The 20,241-nt window shown below is 53.7% G+C and overlaps 1 protein-coding gene across 3 annotated transcripts in view; it reads right to left on the minus strand.

The window, feature by feature from the left end:
- Elmo2 (engulfment and cell motility 2) overlaps positions 1-20,241 on the minus strand; it is a 37,304-nt gene that overhangs the window by 9,457 nt on the left and 7,606 nt on the right. For all 3 annotated transcript variants that reach the window (XM_052184280.1, XM_052184282.1, XM_052184281.1), the window contains exons 2-11: positions 17,670-17,782; positions 17,419-17,459; positions 16,955-17,027; positions 16,233-16,283; positions 13,126-13,307; positions 11,623-11,722; positions 10,388-10,539; positions 6,258-6,336; positions 3,273-3,323; positions 175-297 (exon numbers count right to left, since the gene is read on the minus strand). In XM_052184280.1, coding sequence (XP_052040240.1) covers positions 175-297; positions 3,273-3,323; positions 6,258-6,336; positions 10,388-10,539; positions 11,623-11,722; positions 13,126-13,307; positions 16,233-16,283; positions 16,955-17,027; positions 17,419-17,459; positions 17,670-17,747 — 930 coding nt within the window. In that variant the 5' untranslated portion in view covers positions 17,748-17,782. The remainder of the gene's footprint in view (positions 1-174; positions 298-3,272; positions 3,324-6,257; positions 6,337-10,387; positions 10,540-11,622; positions 11,723-13,125; positions 13,308-16,232; positions 16,284-16,954; positions 17,028-17,418; positions 17,460-17,669; positions 17,783-20,241) is intronic.

Below are 20,241 nucleotides of genomic sequence, written 5' to 3' on the forward strand. Positions count from 1 at the left end.
GGGAGCAGCGGGAGGATGGAAGGACAGAAGAGGGCTCTGTCCCAAGTCCTCAGCAGATGTGGCCCACACTAGTTTTGACAGAGCCAAGAGACCTTTTCACACAGCGTTCCCAACACACACTGTGGGTGGAATGACCACAGACAGCATACACCAGGAAGGGCCCCTAGCACCTGCCTGGTCATTGGGGTCCATCTTGGTCATCATTCTTTCTTCCAGAAGGTTAAAGGTCAAGACTTGAAGGACATACAGCTGATGGGCCATCTCTGTTTTGATTGGACGATTCCCTCTGATCACGTGCTAGAGAAAGAAAGGCAGGAGCAGGCTCAGTGCACTGTCTTTCCTAAAGAGCCATGTCTCTCTCTCTCTCTCTCTTTCTCTCTCTCTCTCTCTGTGTGTGTGTGTGTGTGTGTGTGTGTGTGTGTGTATAAGCATAAGCACCCTGGACAGGGATCGTTTTCTTCCGGTCAAGGTGCCTGCGCGCTCTTGAAGGGCCAGAGCGGAAGGCCAGACCCTACCAGAGTAGGTTCACGCAGGCCCTTCCTCTCCACTCTTGGGCAGGGGAAGTGGAACGGGAACTGAGACTGACGACTCAACCTCAGACACCAGAGGTGGGGGCGGGGAGCCCACCATCAAGGAGAGAACAGGCCAGCAGAGGTAGACCCCGCCAGGCCTGCACCTCACAGGACTAAAGCCAAGGCGCCAGGGAGCACAGGGGAAGGAGCACTGGTAGACAGGCTCTACGCTAGGTCACATAAGTGACAGGGAGCCACCTATAGGGAAGGCCACTGCTTTCCTATGCACCCTCACCCGCCCTCCCCATCCCTTCCTTTTCTGTCACCCCATGTCAGCCCCTGCCTGTCCTCCAGCCATCCCTCTATCCTCCGATGTCAGCGCAGCAAGTCGCTTTGACCTGGCGCCCAACCCCCCTCACCTCTGACTGTCTCGGTCTCTCTGGCCGTCCTGGCCATCCCTTTGGGTGTCTTATGTGGGTCTCCAGCCTGCCCTTAACCCTGCAACACCCTGCCTTTTCTCCTGGCTCCCTGGACCTCCCAGCCAACACGCTGTGAATCCTGTCACTCTGGGTTCTTGTGCAGCTTCTGCCATGCCCCTGCCTGTGTCCTTTGGGTTTCAGTGGCCCTGACTCTAGAACCTCTGTAGGATGTAGCAGCCACTAGGCACTTGTGACTGTGGCCGAGTCACAGCAGCCACCCTCTCCATGGCTGGGGCCAGCAGCACAGCACAGAGTGCTACAGCAGGCAGTGGCTTCCCCGCAAAGCTCCCGAGGTCGACCCCCCATTCCTGCTTCGACTCTCGACCTGCCTTGGAGAACCCATGCCACACAAATCGACAGTCCTAGGCTCACATGGCTGGTCCACAATACAGTGTGTGGGGTCTACAGCACGCCATCCTGGGAGCCGTAGTGGGAGGTGAGAAGGCTGGCCTGTGTCCCCGACGCTTCGTGACTCAATCGCTTGCACACTGAAATGTTTTGCACCATGGGTTCCATTTCCCAGCCCAGCTTCATTTCCCCGCTGCTCTCACACAGCCGCCGGACCACCTCCAGGCCCGTGCCAGCCTTGAGTTGTACTTCCCCACTGGGCCTGCCCTCGACCTCACCCTCAGCTCCTCCGACTTTCAGTTCATTTCTGCTGCCCAGTACAGTTGCCAAAGCCACACCCGGGGACGGATCCCACTGAGATGAGTCTCCCACTCTGGCCCAGTCTTTCCAGGTAGCGTCCTCTCTGGACAGAACTTCCTCAAGCAGAACCCGCACAGAGCCTGTCCTGCCCAGCTGCCCTGGGAACAGAACTGGGATGGCTCCTGCCCTCCGTGATGTCGCATGCCCTGTCCACCGTGCCAGCATGTCTCTTGCTAGTTCAGGCTCAGGGATCCTCTCAACTCCCCAGCTCCTGCCCTCCTCTTCTGCCCTCACAGCCGGGCTCTGCCACCCGCTGCTCTCCATTAGCTCTCCTCCTCACCTTGCCCCAAACCCCCTCTGCACTGCTCCCTGGAAGTCTGCCTCTAGTCCTTCCAGCAGGGCTCTCTCCTAAGATGGCTATGAAGAGAGAGAGGGGAGCGGCAGTGTGCTCCTGGGTTTTACTGCCTGCCAAATCAGTTAAGGCCTGAGGCTCAGATGTCTACTCAGTGGGACCCTCTTCTGGTCCATCAAGCTATAAGCCTCAAACTTAAGATTTTCCCCAGAAACGCCTCCCATGCCCACATGCAAAGGGGGTACCGAGGCGGCTGTTCTGGACTGCCCACAGCATGGGCACCGCCCATTCCACATCTGTTGGAAGGGAGCAGGGGTTGCGGTGACTTGGGGATCAAGTCACATAAGGTAAAGCCATCGGGCTCTGCAGGTTTGCTCAGAGATTTCTTCTAGAGCTCTGTTACCACACACATGCATAAACACACACACACACACACCCTTGCTGCCCACAGTTGCCATGCACCCAGTCAGGCATGGCCTATGTATTGGCCCCTTCAGTCTTCAAACCCAGCTAAGCAAATCAAAGCCCAGGGATACAGGGTCAACTGCTCAGGATCAAAGCAGACGGGAAAATGGCCAACGCCCACCGTCAGCATCAAATCTTTCACGCTTGACTTTGATGTTTTGCCTATTACCTTCACTGCTGTCTCTGGGTTTTCCTTTGTTTTTAACAACTGATAAATGCTTTTCCTTTTAGCCCTGGTCTTGGCTCCTGTCCCCACCCCCACCCCCTGCCTTCATATAACCCACACCATCACTACAGTAACAAGAGTGAAGAGCTCTTTCCAGACTCCTCTCAAGCCCCCAGCAAGTGCCCAGTCCACGGTGACCTAGAACCCACTGTTCCTGTACCACCACCCTGACTCTCAGCTGTGCTGGGAAGGAGACTAAGGTCTAACCTGGTGTTAAAAGCCTTCCTGACCCCTCCCTGCAAAGCAGATCTCTCCAGTCCTGGCTGTGCTGGGCCCCATCTTTCCCAGCAGTGCACAGCGTCAGGAACACGGGCGCTCCCCTCTGCAGGCTCCGGGTCTCAGCCACTGAGTCAGAGCTGCTGCAGGCCCCCTCTGTGCTCCCTTAACAGTTCTCAATTGTAACAAGTGGGGACAAGGGGATGGCTTCCCAGATGTAGCTTGGCTCAGAGGAGTCCAAGAAAAAAGGTCAGGTCTCAGAAGTGTTAGGAAGCCCCGCCCTCACTGGCCATCGAGTCACAGCCCTCCTCAGGACAGTGAGGACCAGCAGCAGCAGGAACAAGCATTAACAAGAGGCAGGCACAGGAACTCACGTTCAGGATTATGGACCGAAGGTGCTTCTGTGCGAAGGCGTTGGCCATGTCCTAGGGAGGGAAACCGACAAGCGTAAGGCCTGGCAGGTGGCATCTGTGACTGCTGCCAGGGGACGGTCCTCAGGGCTTGAGTGTTTCCCTTTCAAATGAAAAGTGAGAGGTCCGCTGGCCACTTTCCCCACTTTACTCATGAGTGCGAATGAACTCAGTGTCCCTGCCTCGGGCACAATGAGCTCCACGTCTTCACATGACTTGGACTGCTTGAGGACAAGACACATGTGTTACAAGCATGCTGGTGACAGACACTGCACGCAGAGCACACAGCAGGACATGCACCACTCCAGGCAGACAGCCATGGCTGACGACGAACCCTGGGCGGCAGACTGGGCTGTGGGATGGGGGGCGTGGTCGCTCGAACCTCACTGAGAGAGAGTCACGTGTCACGTGTCGTGGGCCTTTGGGTAATATTTCACAGACGATTCACCTGTCCATCATATTTGGCTCAAACTTTGACAGTAACATTTTAATTATTAAGTATGCTAGTGAGATGAATCCTCCTTAAGGGTCCTGTCAGCACCATTTTGACCATCTTTTAAAAAGACCCAAGGACTGCAGTGATTACCATTCAAGCCTTCTCCAAGCCTGGGGGTGGGGGGCACTCTGGGGAGCTGTTAAATTTCACCCAAACAAAATGCTCCCATATCGGGATGCTTCTAATTTTCTGACAACTTTTCTCAATTTTTCAGTCCGCTCCTTCCAATGTCAGCACCATGTCTTAGTGATGCCCTTTTACCACTGCCTGGCCAGTGACACCCTTCTAAGACACTGCCTTCAGTCATCTTTATTAATAGCAGTAAAATTAGCGGGCCTGGGGGGGGTATGGGGGGGAGCGGCTGCTGTCCAGTGACCTTTCTCCTATATTTCTAAACCGATATCCATGTTACAAATGTCTGGCCAGGAGCATCCGGGTTTATTGTGAACCCTGAGCCTATCTTGGCTAGAAGAGAAAGATGGTGCCAGGAAGTTTCCCAGATACCAGATGAGACTAAACCCTGGGTAGACAGGATTCTCAGACAGCACCTGGCAGCAGAAGCTAAGATATGAAAACCTTCGATGAACTTGTTGGTGCTGGGGTGGGGAGCACACAATCTTCATGTCCTTAAAAGGTGGTCTTCTCCAGTGTTCCCTCTAACTAAGAATAAACATGCAAATTCTTTATGATCTTAAAAAATTCATGTGAATGAGTATTTTGACTGTGTGTGTGTGTGTGTGTTACCTGAGACAGCCAGAAGAGGGTGTAAGATTCCCTGGAACTAGAGTTAGAGACAATTGTGAGCCTCCACGTGGGTGCTGGGAACAGAACCTGGATTCTCAGCAAGAGCCAGGCTATCTCTTCAGGCCCCAAACTCTTCTGTAAACCGTACTCAATTATCCACCTAGGAACAGTGCAGAGAAGGCCTGCAGACCCTCACGTCGGTGTTGGCAGCCAGGAGGCTCCTCGTGATTGGCATCATACTGAAGAAAGTCTGGCTGCCTCCGCTTCTGACACCATGCTCATCCCAGACTCCCTCAAAGGCATTCGAAAGGCAGGCCTGGCCACTGTCCAGATCAGGCATCCACCGTCCTTCCACGACTCACCTACAGTGGCTTTCTGGCATTCCAATACGACAGACATATGCTCTCTTTCCAGGGCCCCAGTTCCCTGAGCAGCCAGTCTAGCCCATATGCTTCCTGCCCAGCTTTGACCTCCCCACCAGAAGAGCCAGGCCCTCTACGACAGCAGTGCTACTTACAGTGACGGGCAGGTCTAGAGGGTTAAGGTGCTTGTCCTGCCAGCAGAAAGCAAAAAGCACAGAGAGAAGCAGACAGGATGAGCTTTTGGCTTACAATGAAACAGAGACAGGAAGGAGATGCTCACAGAGCCACCCCATCCAGACAGAAGGAGATGCTCACAGAGCCACAACATCCAGACAGAAGGAGATGCTCACAGAGCCACAACATCCAGACAGAAGGAGATGCTCACAGAGCTACAACATGCAGACATGTAAGACAGACAAACTATGGATGCTTCTGTTTCTCCCTCTAGTAAAGGAACTTCCAAGAGCCTGGTGTATGACCCCACAGGGACTTGGTTCAGTTGGCCTGTGTTATTGACAATTAGAAAGCCTTACTTGCGTATACTATGTAGGTTTTTACCAGAGATCTAGTGTGGTGGGGTTGGAAGGAAGCTTAGAGGCTGTTTAACTTCACAGGAAGATGAACCCAGACTGGAAGGCTGATACACTGGCCCAGCCAGAGGAAGGAGAAGCACTCTGCCCAGGTCCCCCATTCAGGTTTCACACTGTTAAAACGGGGGCCTCATGTGCCCTAACGACCTCATCACCAGTGAGTGGTCAGGGCAGATGTGCCTCCCGACATTACAGGTAAGGGACTAAAGCTGGGCCACAGTTAGCTTGCCAGGATCGTATGTAGCACACAGCTGGTACCAGAGGACGGCGGCCGAGGATGCGGACCAGAGACTGTTCAGGTGAAGCCTGGTCCTGAGTCCCATTGCCTTCAGACCACGGCAGTGGCCGAGGGGCTCCCCTCTCTCTTCTTAGTCCTCTAACTCAGGGATTAGCATACTGTAGGCATACTGGTCTGTTGTCTGTGTAAACAGTTTGGCTGGAGACAGCTGTACCACTGTTTACCTTTTGTCGGGAGATGCTTTTGCCTGCAACAGCTGAGGCTGAAGAGTTGCTTCCTGGCCCTTCAGAGGAAAAGCCTGCAGAACTCTGCTATGATCCAGGAAGCATTGGGCCCACTTCCCAGTTCTTTCCTAGGGCTTCCTTAGGAAAAACAACCTGCTGGGTTCTGGCCAGGGAAAGTTAGGAGGGAGCCCAGGGGCACGGCTAGATCTCTGCTCTCCACCCCGCAGCACCTGCTCCGCATTGCAGTGGTTCTCTTAGCCGACCCAGGGGAAAGGTTGGAAAGGCGGCCACAGACCTGTCTCTTGTCTTCGGGGGCCTTCAGGAACAGCGCGTTAATCAGAGCAATGGCGTAGGTCTGGATCTCCTGGTTGGAGCTGTGTCAACAGAGATGGAGGCAGGGGATCAGAGGACCAGAGTCAGATGACGATGCCACACACAGCTGAAAACACACTGTAACCAAACGACAACCTGGGATTGAGTCGGAAAAGCATTCGGAGCAGGCACACACATGACCCCACTATCCGGATTTATCCAATCAGAAAGCTATGTGTGATTTATTGACAAGGTGTTACACTGGAGTCCTTTAAGTATCCAAATGCTCTCACTAGCGGCTGTTTAATATGGGAGACTCCTAAGGGCCTCCTAAAAACCATGCTTTGGGGTGAGGACTATTAACCTGGGACTCAGAGATGGGCTAGGAGTACCAGTGAAGCCCAGACGAGGTCTGGCAAGCATCTAGCTGATTATGTGGATGTTCTCAAGGAGAAGAAAGCTCAGGTGGCACTGGGTTCTCACAGGCATCTGGGAAGGGTTAGGAGTGTCTCTGGAGAAGAGCAGGCTGTGGGAAAATGTTCACCATGTATTCATTATTCAGCCAGGAAAAAAATAATAAGCAAGGCACACAGCAGAGTGCATAGCAAGATCTAAATGTCGGCAAAACCATGCCAAGGAAAAGGCCAGAGGAGCGTTCGGGTTAAAGTCTGACAGTGGCTCTGTCTGGGGTGCAGTAATGAGCAAATAATGCACTAGTCATGCTTTTCCACAGTTTCCAAGTTTTGACTACAAATTTATTTTACTTTAAGTAAATAAAACAACCATAAGCATCTCTTCAAATTTGACATAGCTGGCACTCGGGGCTTCCGTCTGCCATATTGTGAGGCCTCCTGTAGTTTCCTCCAGAGGGCTAACAGCTTCCTGGTCAGGCAGGTCCCTCACTGAACATATGTACAGTGCTGACAAGTGTGGGCTAAATATTCATGAGAGAAGCCTAAGAAATGTCACAGTCGCCTACTGCTCTCAGGGAGGCAGTTGAGGTCACCTCCAATTTAGAGATGAGGACAGAGAAGTCACCAGGACCAAAACCTCCCTGTGCAGAGTCTGCAATCTCCCTCCCACCCTGGCATTTCAAATATGAAAGCTGGGAAGAAGAATTCTGTAAAGTGACAAGGGGAAGCCAGCTGTGGTGCACACCTGTCAGTCCAGACTGTGAGGCGTGGACAGAGTCCAAGGCCAGCCTGGGCAGCAGGAGACCCACCCCTCCTCTCAGATCAACAGTGACAAGGTGAGATCAGTGCAAAAAGAAGTCACATTTTTTAAAAATCAGATGAACGGGGGAAGTGGGTTGGAAGCACTATTGGGCTGTGCTATCCAGTTTTTTGTTTGTTTGTTTGTTTTTTGTTTTGGTTTTTTGGATTTGGTTTTTTCGAGACAGGGTTTCTCTGTGTAGCCCTGGCTGTCCTGGAACTCGCTCTGAAGACCAGGCTGGCCTTGAACTCAGAGATTCGCCTGCCTCTGCCTCCCAGAGTGCTGGGATTACAGGTGTGCGCCACCACCGCCCAGCTTGTGCTATCCAGTTTTATGTAACTTGACATAAGCTAAAGCATTGGGCAGGGGGGAACCTGGATTGAGCAATTCCTCTGTGAGAACGGGCTGTACAAAAGCCTGTAAGGCATTTCCTTAACTAACCCAGCCCACTGTAGGCAGTGTCATCTCTTGCGTGGCGGTCCTGGGTTCTACAGAAAAACAGACTGAGCAAGCCATGAGGAGCAAGCCAGTAAGCAGCACCCCTCCATGGCCTCTGCATCAGCTCCTGCCTCCAGGTTCCTGTCCTGTTTGAGTTCCTGTCCTGACTTCCTTTAATGATGAGCAGTGATGTGTAAGCATAAGCCAAACGAACCCTATACTCCCCAACTTGCTTTTGGTCATGGTGTTTTATCACAGCAATAGAACTAGGATAGAAATTGGTCCCAGGAGTGGGGTATGTTGGGACAGACCTGACCATGTGAAGGACTCAACTTTGGGCTAGAAAAGCCTCTGAGTGTTCAAAGCTTGCGGAGCTGTTCTGTGGGACACTGGAGGATAAGAATGTTGAGCGATGGAGCCTGGCTTGGGGAGTTTCAGAGGGAAGCAAAGGCTCCACCAGTCCCATTTGTGTGAAGACTGACATTGTCAGCTGGAGCTCAAGAAATAGCTGTGATTAACAAGAAACCAGAAGCACTGAATTAAAACCTTTGTCTTCTGGGACAAATGATGCTGGTCTGCCGCAGCTGAGAAACCAGTGGTGATTCAGAAGAGACCAGCATCGCTGAGGTGAAATCTGGGAAATGTTTCCTCACATAGCAGCTGTGCTCTAGAGGCAGCCAGGGTTGTGCCTCCCTCTGGCAGCTGAGCGTGATAGTGTAAGAGTCACCCAGGTGGCATAAGTTTTGAAGACATGAAGGGGTCACACAGAGAAACTGAGGCTTGGCACTGTGAACAGAGCACAGGAGGAGCTACTGGCGAAAGCGCAGCCCCGCTGAGGAACTCAGCATCTTAGAGATGCCAGGACCATAGATGACCTCACCAACGGCAACAGTGAAGCCCGTAGGTGCTAAGGGAACAAACCGAGTGCTGCAGCAGAAGAGGGGGAGAACTGACCCAGTCCCTCAGAGGAGCCCTGAAGAGGAGTGAACCCCAGGCACTGGACACTGGGTGATTTACAGTTAGAGTTTGCCTTGGCTGTGTTCAGACTGTTACTGTGTCCTGGTTCTTCCCTCTTGAAGTAGGAAAGTATTTATTTTTACAGGCGTGCACAGTTGAGAGGCTTTAAACTTAAAGAAAAAAAGATTTGAGAGTATTACATAGACTTTGGACTTTTAAAGAGACTGGATATTTTTAAAGGGACAACTTTAAGTGTTTGAATTTTGTAAAGCTGTGGGACTTTTAAGTTTGTAAAGTATTTTCGATGGTGATGTCTTTATTAATGTGTGATCTTGGGATGAACAAGAAAGGGGGGAAGGTGGCTTCAAGGTGATGATGTGCTTGTCTTTTAAGGTGACCGGAGTCAGTTGTGCTGGCCAGTCTTATGTCTACGTGACACAAGCTGAACTCATCTACGAGGAGGGACCCTCACTTGGAAATGCTGCCTCCCTGAGATCAGGCTGTGAGCAAGCCTGTGGCGCACTTTCTCAATCAGTCATTGATGCTGAGGGCTGGGGGCCCAGCCCATTTGTGAGTGTTGCTGGCAGTCCTGGGGGAAACCAAGTCTGCCTTGCATCTGGGAGACTATCTTGGAGATCTGCATCCTCAGGGCCTCACAGGGGAGCTGGGCCCATTCCAGTCGAGTCCAACAGGCAGGAAAGGGTGAGAGTCAGGGTCAATCAATCAACTGGGTTACCACCTTCTTTGCAGAAGTTCCCCCTACCATCACAGATGGGTTCCCAGTGGTGCCTGTGTGGTACCTGGCTTTATTACAGGCTAAAAAAATATGTCCTGATAAGGTAAGCTTGCCAAAACAAAACAAAACAACAACAACAAAAACCCACTAAAACCCAGCCTTTGGGTTAGGTGATAATCTGGGCTGGCCACCCAGTCCAGATTTAGTATTTAACTCTCCTGTGAGCCACATGGGTAGAGAAGATGGGGAAGACTTAACACTTGCAGAGTTGAGGAAAGCGAGACCAGAGGCTCCAACCGGTAGTTTAAGCCCAAACCCTGGCATCCCAGAGCCTGGAGCTGAGCTGACATCGCAAACTCGCATTGCGCACATTTCTTGTTGCCACCGCACTGTCAGCTTAGTGAGTGATCACCCACTTCAACCAGGAAGGGGGTTCAAAAATGGCTGAGCCCTTGTTCCCAGAGAGCTATGAACCTCAGATGGGAAACCGGTGATATGTGTGTGTGTGTTGGGGGGGGAGGTGCACACGCGCATATACATATATACATATGTATGGTGTGCATATATACTTACATACACACACATACATATACATGTACATGTACAAACAAGACTAACAGGCCCACAGAAGAGGATGTGTTTAACCTTGCCTGGCTGCTAAGGTCTGTACTATGATAGGAATTCCCAGAGGAGGAGGAGATGTTTAAGGAATGTGCAGGGTCAGGCAGAACTGTCAGAGACCAGACGGCGAGGGCGGGGTCCTTACTCACACCTGCAGGTGGGAGATGAGCTGTCCCACGGTGATCTCCTCCGCTATCTTCTGGTACAGGCTCTGGCTGTTTAGTACCATGCTCTCTAGGATGGCCAGGGACCGTTGGAGGATGGACACGTCGACCATGGGCTGGCTCACGTACCCTGCAATCTAGATCCAGAGAGAGGCTCACTGGACGGGAAGCGTGGAGCCAAGGACACCCCTGATGCTCTCTTCCCCTGCACACTGCCTGCAGGGGCACAACAGTGCCTGGGTGGGTCTCATCTGGTTTATAGCTGCCCTGGTCAGGGGCAGGGATTCCCTCAGCATGATGCCTCTGTCTTAGGTGACAGTATCCACTCAATTGTGTTTCTTCAAAATATAAGAACGTAATAAATTAACTCTTTTCAAACAAGGGCGGACCGACTGGTTCCTGTCTATCCTGAGTCTCCACCGGCTCCTCCAACACAGTTAGACCGTCAGACCCGGAGATCCCCCAGGCCCACCCTTCTTCTCAAGTCCTGTTACAATCCCCCGCACTGTCACATCACTTTTGCCCAAATGTTTCTAGCAGTGGGACGTTCTCAGTGAGAACTGGGGGTCAACAGACAGCATCGCAGTCGCTGGCTTCCACTCAGCTTTCTGAGCCTCTTCTGGGAGCAGAGAGCAGGGCCCTTCCACCCCTCCGTCTCATCTGACAAACCAAGCAGGCTACTTGGCAGATTTGTACAAAGGAAGCACATTTGCAAATGAGAGGCAGTTTTCTCTCAGAAGAGCTGAGGAAGCAGTCACTCAGGGCTGATGAGGAGCAGCTCTGTGCTGGCCTCGCTGACAACCAGCTCTGCTCTGAGCCCTGTTCTTGGGGCAGGCCTCCAGAGAAGGCAAACTGTGAATTGAGATCTTTTCCTGGACAAGTGACAAGAACCTCTCTTGAGACCAGGCTGTGGAAACTGAGCCACACCTCCCGAGAAGGTGGTCAGGAGGCAAACAAAGAAGCCACTAGGAGCTGCTAAGGAGATGAATTCATTTTTAATCTGCTGACATTTCCAACAGGTGACGGGTTTATCAAGTAAGAATGCACTGTCCATCGGGGAGCATCTGTTAAAGTGGAAGTCCTCTCAGGAGTCCCAGGGACATCACTGCTGAGGACGAACACCCAGCCCCGGGGAATACGCAGCTCATTGCTGCCAGGGACTCCAGGCTGCAGAGAGCTGAGAAGGAGAGGAGGGGGGAACTGAACGGTGGAAGCCTCACCTGCTTAATAAAGGTGACTGAAACCATGTCCCAGGAGACAATGCCGTGATCCATGAGCTCTAGGAAGGCAGTCAGGGTGAACGCCAGCATCTCACTGTAGCTGAGACATGGGCGACACACACAAAACAGAGATTCAGAGCCAGGGACACAAGTGCGAAGGCAGCTACAAAGCAGAGAGCTCCGTAAGCGCCCGGGAGTCTGAAGCACCTCTCGGTGCCTGAAGCATGCCTAGCCGGTGCGGAGCAGGCGCAGCCCAGATCCCCACACCAGAGAGCTGGCGGCTGCAGGTCCCAGGCTTGGCTTCTCCAGCTGGCTTAGTCCTGTTATCTATCTCCCAAAACAAAGACCTTTTGTCAAGCGGACGCTCACGGAGGGACCAAAGAGAGCGGCTCTCTCCCATTAACCTTTAGGCCAGGAGGCCCCAGGGCGAGGAGCAGGTACAGGTGTAGTTAAGCATTGGCTTCCCCCTGAGCAGCTGCTGTGCTCATTTTTTTCTTCTCCAACTCCAGCTTCCTGCTCTGTAAAATCGAGTTAGTCTCACAGCATTAGTCTCACAGGGCTGTGGGGAGGGCAAGCTGACTGAGGTCTGTAGTGCCCTTACAATAACGTGGGGTAGGGATTAAACGGCTGCCTTTGTCTCTCCTTACAGGTCTAATCACTCCTGCAGGGGCACCAGGCTCTACAGTTAACTAGCCAGGCCCTGTTTGCCTGAGGTAATAGCGCTTGCAGCTCACGGAACTCTGAGCGGAGCTTTATCCCCATTTCAGAGCGGAGGAGACTAGGGCTGGTCTGTGGCAGCCAAAACTCTCCCACTGGCAGCCAGAGGCTTCAGCTCTGGTGCAGCTGGAAGATCTGAGACTTTAAAACAAATACCTAGGATCAGCTGCTTGGCTTGGCTGACTGTTTCAGGCGCTCATCCACCGCCCGTGAGGTTTCTGACTCCCTGCCTGCAGCGTAGGTGGAGACCTGGGCATCTGTCACTCACTGCTGATCACACAAGGCTCGGCTTCCCACCACCGAAGCCCGGAGGGCCGCAGAGGAGCAGAGAGGTCAAGAGTGTCAAGTCTTGGGCTCCTCCTTGACAGTGTGGGGCAGGGGGATGGCGGAATGGGAGAAACCTGTGGCATTCAGAGGGAGGCGTGCACCTTGGGTGAGAGGATGGGACCAGGGAGGGCACGCAGCATCACTAAAGAAGACGGCGGACGGTTCCCTGGCGGCCATCAGGCCAAGCTCTGCCCATGTGTATCAGGTCTGCTGTGCACTGACTCCCTTGCTGGTGACAAGGCCCTGCTTTCAGCCCTCACCTGGGCCAGCACTGGTCACTCCCACGAGAGTCCCCTGGACTCAGATGCAGGGCCCTAATGGACGAGACCTCTCCCTCTGCACATGGGCCTGCTTGGCCTGCTGCCGAGGGTGCAGGGGTAAACTGGACTCCTGGGTCCAACGTGACACCGTGGGGTCACAGGCCTCAGACGCCGCTTGGAAGACTTTGGTGATACTCACTGGGACAGGAGCTTGGTCCCGCTCTCCACGAGCCTTGTCAGCACAACGATGCCATCCATGTTGATGAACTCGGTGGCAAAAGTCACGTCGGCTGAGAGCTTGGCCAGCTCCTTCACAGCGTCCAGCCGTGTCTCCATACTAGATGACTGCGTCCTTTCCATCAACTGACGTGCAGCCCGCGACTGTGAGGCCAGGGACAAGAGAGATGCCATCTGCTCCTGCCCAGGTCACTACTGTGGGCTTACCGCCAAGCCCAGGCAGTTAGGGTTGCATATGGCTTAGGAACGGCTAAGCAAGTGTTTATGGACCAGTAAGAGAGTTTCTAGCAGGCCGAGACTGATCTGTAGTTATCTGTCTCTTTTCTGTATTCCTCCAGCCTATGATTTTATTTTAAAAGTTGTTTATTGTGTGTGTGTGCATGCGTGCGCATGCTATACCATGAGTGTGAAGATCAGAGCATCAGTTAATCTGACAGAGTTGGTTCTCCCCTTCCACCGTATCGGTGCAGGGGTAACATTACCTGTCGGCAAGGGGGTTTCCTCTGAGAAGCTGAGCCCCACCCCGGGAGCAAGGGAGGGAAGCTCGACAGCATCCCTCAGATGCTGAGGGCCCTGAAAAGACCCTTTAAACTCTAAGTGCGCTAAGCCTGACGACCCTGTCAATGCTCTGGATCACCCTCTGCACAAGAACCATGCTGGGCAATGGTAAAGGATGAGGGGCCAGAGGCTGAGATTAGGAACAGCTTCCTGGACTGATGGCCGCTGCGGACAGATGCCCCCAGCATGGGCCCTGCCCCAGCAGGGTGCCTGCCTCCAGCGGCCCAACAGAGTGCAGGGTCCACTGTCACTCCCTGTCCTGAGCTTACTACCACAGTCAGACTCCAGTTCACTATTTCCTCACGCCCTGCTCTGAACGATCACTCTGGAAAGAGGCAGGAGAAGCAGAGTGCCCGGGCGGGCCTGCCTGTCTGCTCAGTGTCAGGAAGTGACTGGAGGCCAGGGAGGGGGGCTGGCTACTCCTCCTTGCCTCTCTCTGTTACAAAGAGAGGCCCACCTGCACAGGGCTCTCCGTGACACCCAGATCCTCCTAATCCCACAGCGGAGGAAGGGCGTGTCTGAGACAGGTCACCCAGGAGACAGTCTGCAAGCACTGCCCTGCACCGAGCTTAGAAACTTCCAGCCCAAATGTCAATCTCCCTCCAGAGACAGCCTGTCCAGCTGCTGTCCCCTGCTCCACTTTACACCGAGGTCTATAAAGTGCTCTGCCCTCCCTCAGACTGTCACATGAAGTCAGCGGAGCCTGGCTCGTGTGTTTGTGTGTGCATGTGTATGTGTGTGCATGCTCGTGTGTTTGTGTGTGCGTGTTTGTGTGTGCACGTGTGTGCAGGTGTGCGTGTGTGTGCATGTGCGTATGTGTGTGTGTGCATGCTCGTGTGTGTGCGCGTGTGCGTGTGTGTGCATGCTCATGTGTTTGTGTGTGCGTGTGCATGCGTGTGTGTGTGTGTGTGTGTGTGTGTGTGTGGGTGTATGTGTGTACGTGCGTGCGTGCGTGCGTGTGTGTGTGTGTGTGTGTGTGTGTGTAGATGGGGAGGTTGAGGTCTTTACACCGAGAAGCTCCTTCAGGAGAAGAAGAAGGTGAACAAGATGTTAAGTTAACTTAACTGGCTGAGCCTCACGGCCTGAGTCTGAACCTGGCTTGGCTACGTTTTCAGTTTCACATGTGGCAAGATTCTCAACCTTAGTCCTCGGTCTCCTTGTCCTTCTCGGTTGAACCGAACGATGCAGTCAGGAAGAGTTAGCAAAACCCAAGGCAAGTACTGGCGGGCACTCCTCCACGCATCCCTCACCAGACAAGTGGGTCCTTCCCTCACCAGTAAAACATGGCCTTAACTTCCCAAAGTGTGACAAAGGCTGAGCCCTGGTGGCCATGTCAGTCTCAGGCCTGCCTCCCTGCCCTGAAGCAGACTGAACCCTTACCCCCTTCTTGCACTGTCACCCTCTCTCCCTCTGAGCTCGTCCATGGGACACATGAAAACTGCAGGAGAAAGGAAGGGCCTCAGGCTGGGGCGTCTCAGGGACCAGAGGACCTTCCAAGTCTTTGCCCGATTTCACAAGTTTTGAAACACGTTACCAAGCTTCACCTACTTTTCAGACAAAGCTCTTTTGGACCGCACACCTCCCATGTGCCTGTCCTCTCTTCTTCCCTCAGACGGACGGAAGCTTCTCCACTGTGCCCTCAACTTTCGTCAAGACCTCTGGCTGCTCCCTTGCTGCTGCGGGAAGCAGGGCTGAGGCACCACGCTGGTCTGCGCTGACAATCCTGCTCTCGCTCTGCCCTGTGCTCAGGACCCTGCAGACCTCTACCTGAGTAGCTTAGCGCACCGCCCCCCCCCCCCCCCCCCCCCCGGTGTCTTAAGACATGGTCTCTGGAGCTTTGACCAGCCTGTAGCTGAAGATGACTGAATTCATGATCCTCCTGCCTCTGCCTCCCAAATGCTGGAACCCCACGCCTGTTCTACCGCTCCCTTCCTTTCTGACTGCTCCCTTTGTCTTTAAGGTTGCTTACACGGAATGAGAGGACCTCCCCCCCCAAGTCTCCCCTGCTCCCACCCCAGCATGGACACATTCACCAAGGTTATCTCTTAAGTCTTCCTCGTGTCTGTCAATCCTGCCATCCCACTGCCTCTGTGGGGACGTCATCCTTACCAGTCTGAAAGATTACTCTCCCACCAGTCTCTCCTGCCTGCCTGTGAACCTGACCTTTCTAACACTCACTAGGATGCACAGGGCACATTCCTCATGAATCCATTTCTTTCTGAGTAAGTCTGAGGCACAGACAGCCATGTGTCTTCAGGACTGGTCTCCCCCACACCCCACAGCCCTGGTTTCCATACCAGGAATCCCGTTTCTTCTTCCTTCAGTTACTCCCAGCTTTAGCCTCTAAGCTCAGGGTCCCTATCTCTGGGAAGCCTTCTGGAACCCCCTATGCGGGGGGAGGTGGTCCCTCTCAGACCCCCTACATGCCAGCCAGGCTGTGAGGGCAAGGGACAGAGCAGAGTCCCTCCCTCCACAGGGGTTCGTGTGTGCCAGGAGGACCAGAATACCTACCGGGGAGATGGCCAGTTGTAAGATTGTTCCATTTTTAATGTCACTTCGGGTCTGGGTAGCAAAGAATAAAACAGAACAAAACAAAAAGACAATATTAAAAACAGTACATGGAGGGGAATCAGGAAGGACTGGTGGCCATTTTCACGGTGTAATTGACTCTTGCCTGCAGATGATTCAGCTAGCAGTGAACTGAACTGAAGATATCTACAGGAGATAGGGTGGCTTTGAATATTCTGCCTGTTGTTCTCTGCCTGTTGTTCTGGTCCCCTAAGCATTGCTGGATAGCAGGTACGACCATGGCCCGCCCACTGCGTGAGGCGGAGTCTGCATCTAGGTGGATTTGAATGTGAGGGGATGTGTCTAGGTGATGGGTAGCTACTGTGCCATCTGGACCTCCACAGACTCTGGTATCCAGGGCTTCTGGGACCACTGTCCATGGATGCTGAGGGACAACTGTAGCACACTGAGGTTCTTCTGCAGCTAAGCCTCCTCCTGCTTGCTAGATTCTTACAAAGAGATTCTTGAGATTTTCCTCAGGAGCTCCAGGTCTGGAAGCAAAAGCCACCCCGGGGAGCCAGCTGGTGTACCCCGCGCTACCTAAAGGGCACCTCTCCAAATAGAGAACTGGAGCCGCCTGGACGGAAAGAGACTCGATTGTGTCGTCCCCTCGGCAGGTCACTTGCAAGCACAGCTTGGCCTGCCCTTGGCCACCCTGTACTTGCCTGCTCGGTGACATAGAGCTGGGGCCCATCTGCGTAGCGGAGTGTGTAGTACTCGGGGTTCGGCAGTGACCACCTGTGGGGAGAAGACAGTACACCCTGCTGGCGTCTCCTCTGGGCTTGTCCAGAGCAGCAGTGCAATGGTCTTCAGAAGTCACTTGGGGACCTGCCAGCCTGCATGGAGCACAGTGGAATCCAGACAATGTGTTTGGCTGAGTCCCTGAGAGGGTCAGCGACACGGACGGAGGGCAGGCCAAGGGGCATGGGCCTCACAGCCTACCCAGACCTCCCAAGGGACGCTCTGAGGCCCAGGAGCAAATGAGGATCTCAGAAGGCCTCAGGACCCTTATCAGCTGTCCTTCCTTGGTAAGACAATGACCCGGCCCAGCTGGACACCAACTGTGCAGGTTCCTCCAGGGCTGGGCAGCCTTAGCTAGCACTGTGGAAAGGAAGTCACTCCAACATACCCATCGCACACTTCCTTGATGATGGATGCCAGGGGCCGTTTCTGAAAGAGAGGGGAGGAGAACCTTCACCATGTGCTTCTGAGGAGGAAACCTTTGCCAAACCACAGTGACAATCTTCCCAGGGAGGACGGGGCTCCGCCCTCCTGTTGCTGTCCTTCTTTATAATGCCAGGGGCCGCCAGGCCTAAACGCAGCCACCATTATGAACCTGACCCTCTCCTGACAGCCCCGACTCTCACGGCAGGCGCATACCTGGTCAATTTCAAGGAGCTGGGCGTTAGCACCTGGCCATTCAATGGCCACTTTCACAATGTCGGATGGAGGCGGCATTGTCCCCAGTGGGCCCTGCTTCAAGACACAGCTGCCTGGAGAGAGAGTCGAAAAGAAGGAGCGGTCAGGCGGGGCCTTCCTGCTCGTCCTCGTCCTCGCTGTGCACTCTGGAGCTCTGAAGACAGCCTCTGAAGCAGCGTGTGAACTACTCGGCATGCCACTCGCTCGCTCGCTCGCAGGCTCGCACCACAGCCCCTCCGTGGGCTGCTGTCTCCTTAGATTCAATCAGCAAGACAAACGGGGCAAGCCTCTCTATGATCTGCAGCACAGGCAGCGCCAAGATCCTCCAGTGTGACAGACAGTCAGTGTGAGGTCAACGAGACTGGGGGCAGAGCTCACTGAGTGCAAATCCTCATCTCAGCCTCGGGAAGAGAGGAAACTGGACAGTCTTTTCTTGGCTGAATGGGTAGCTGAAGGGGCGGGGCCGGGCCACTCCTGCTCAGCAGTCACACTCAAAGATCCCAGTGATGGCCGACCCGACCCGACCCGGCCATGCTCCCTCCTCCCCACCGGCTGCTGCCATTCCTGCCCCCTCAAAGGACACAATATGGAGCCTCCGCCCTGTAGGATGCTGTGGAGTTCCGAACACTGGGAGAACTGAGACAGGAAATGCTCTTTTGGTCCCCAGTGCCAAGGGCGAGGGTTGCCAGGGACTCAAGGGCAAGCCTAAGGGTGCTCTCACACAAAGGCCCCTCTCCAGGGCGGGGCTGGGACCGAGCATCTGAGCCCCGCCCCCACTGTTCCTCCCAATGAAGGGAAATAAATCAGCTGGGGCAAGTCTGGGAGGTGGACTCATGTGACTGGTATCCTAGGCAACTCTGGTGGCTTAGTGGTATTCTGGGCAGTGCTGAGGCTCTCTCCAAGGTCTGAGGAAGGCGGTCACACTGCTGATGGATTATTTCAATGTATATTTACACTCCTTGCCTACAGGTTTGGGAGTAGGCACTCTCTTAATGAAAAAGACCTTTTGCCTCCTCAAGGTTCAGCCACTCGCCTGCAGTTCATGCCTGGCTAATGGGGACCACCTGCCTCTGTCAGCGAGTGCAACACCACTGTGGCTAAGCTGTTAATCGTGCGTGCTATCAATTTTCCAGTCCCAACAGATGCCAGTTCTCACAGCCTGGTGGGCGCAGACCTCTCTAGTGTAAGGGGGTGAGGTGTGCCCTCTGCACCCCCGGGCGGAGAGAAGGGGGCTTACTGGACCATTTCCTGAGGGGTGGGCTGTGCCAGGAGTCAGCTGTCAAAACCATCAGGCTGTGAAAGTGTGACACCCACTTCTGCTTCCCAGCAGCCTCAGAAAGATGCAGGGCAGCACCAGGCCTACAGAGTCAAGAGCTATGCTTGTCAGGTCCTGGTTGTCCTCGTTGGATTCCTGTCTGGTAAGTACATGAGGCCTAGGGAACAGCGGTGGGCGGCTGCCCCTGCAGCTCTTGCATACCTAGGCCCCGAACAAACCCCTGAAAGGACACCGGCCCTGTGAGGCTAACTTCTGGAGAAGGCACTGTTCCAGTGACAGCCAGGCAGAGTGTGCCCTCAGGGTGGTGCTGTGACCCTGACGGCAGGGTATCCCTATCGGAGGTGGGGCATCGCTGTCACTGAACACAAGACTCTAGGAGTAAGACTGTTTCTAAGAACTGACCTAATCTACAACGAAGTGCACTGACTGTAGGCATATCCACACATGTGTGCATATGTACACAGATTATAAAAGTAGAAACACTTTTATACTGGGCCTCAGCCCAGGACAGGGAACATGTTCACCCTCCACACACTGAACCAGCCTCCTCCTGTGTCCCTGTGGACCTGACTGTCACTAAGGAGCCGGACCTGTTCTTGTGTTTCCTCTAAGTGGCAGTGGACAGTACAGCTTTCCAGAGCATTTGTCGATCTGGGCTGTTGTTTTGGGGGTTTGTTGGGTTTTTTTTTTAACTTGTCAAGTGAAGTGAGGGCTGGGGAGATGGCTCAGAGGGTAAAAACATATGTGCACGTACATGCACACACACGCATACATGCACGTACACGCACGCACACACACACACACGAACAGCAGGCACCTTGCAAAGTGCTCCAGCCTAGGTCACTGTTCCCACTGAAGAAATCAGGTAGACTGAGAGCCCACTCACAGTCATGGCTTCTACGAGCCCCTTCTTTACCCAAGTCTCTGTCTCCCGTTCTTGAAATGTGAGTGCTAAAGTGTTCTTGGTGCCCTCTGAATGGCAAGGTCATGATTCCAAAGCGGAACATAGAAATCTCCAAATGAGGATGATATTTTTAAAGGTCCTCAAAGAAGGGGACACTTATCCTGCTGTTAGGGGACAAAGCACACTTCCTAAGCTCCTCCCTGAGCTCCTCCCTGAGCACTCCCTGAGCTCCTCCCTGAGCTCCTCCCTAAGCTCCTCCCTGAGCACTCCCTGAGCTCCTCCCTAAGCTCCTCCCTGAGCACTCCCTGAGCTCCTCCCTGAGCTCCTCCCTAAGCTCCTCCCTGAGCACTCCC

Source organism: Apodemus sylvaticus, chromosome 5 (genome assembly GCF_947179515.1).
Source record: "Apodemus sylvaticus chromosome 5, mApoSyl1.1, whole genome shotgun sequence".
Classification (NCBI taxonomy): domain Eukaryota; kingdom Metazoa; phylum Chordata; class Mammalia; order Rodentia; family Muridae; genus Apodemus; species Apodemus sylvaticus.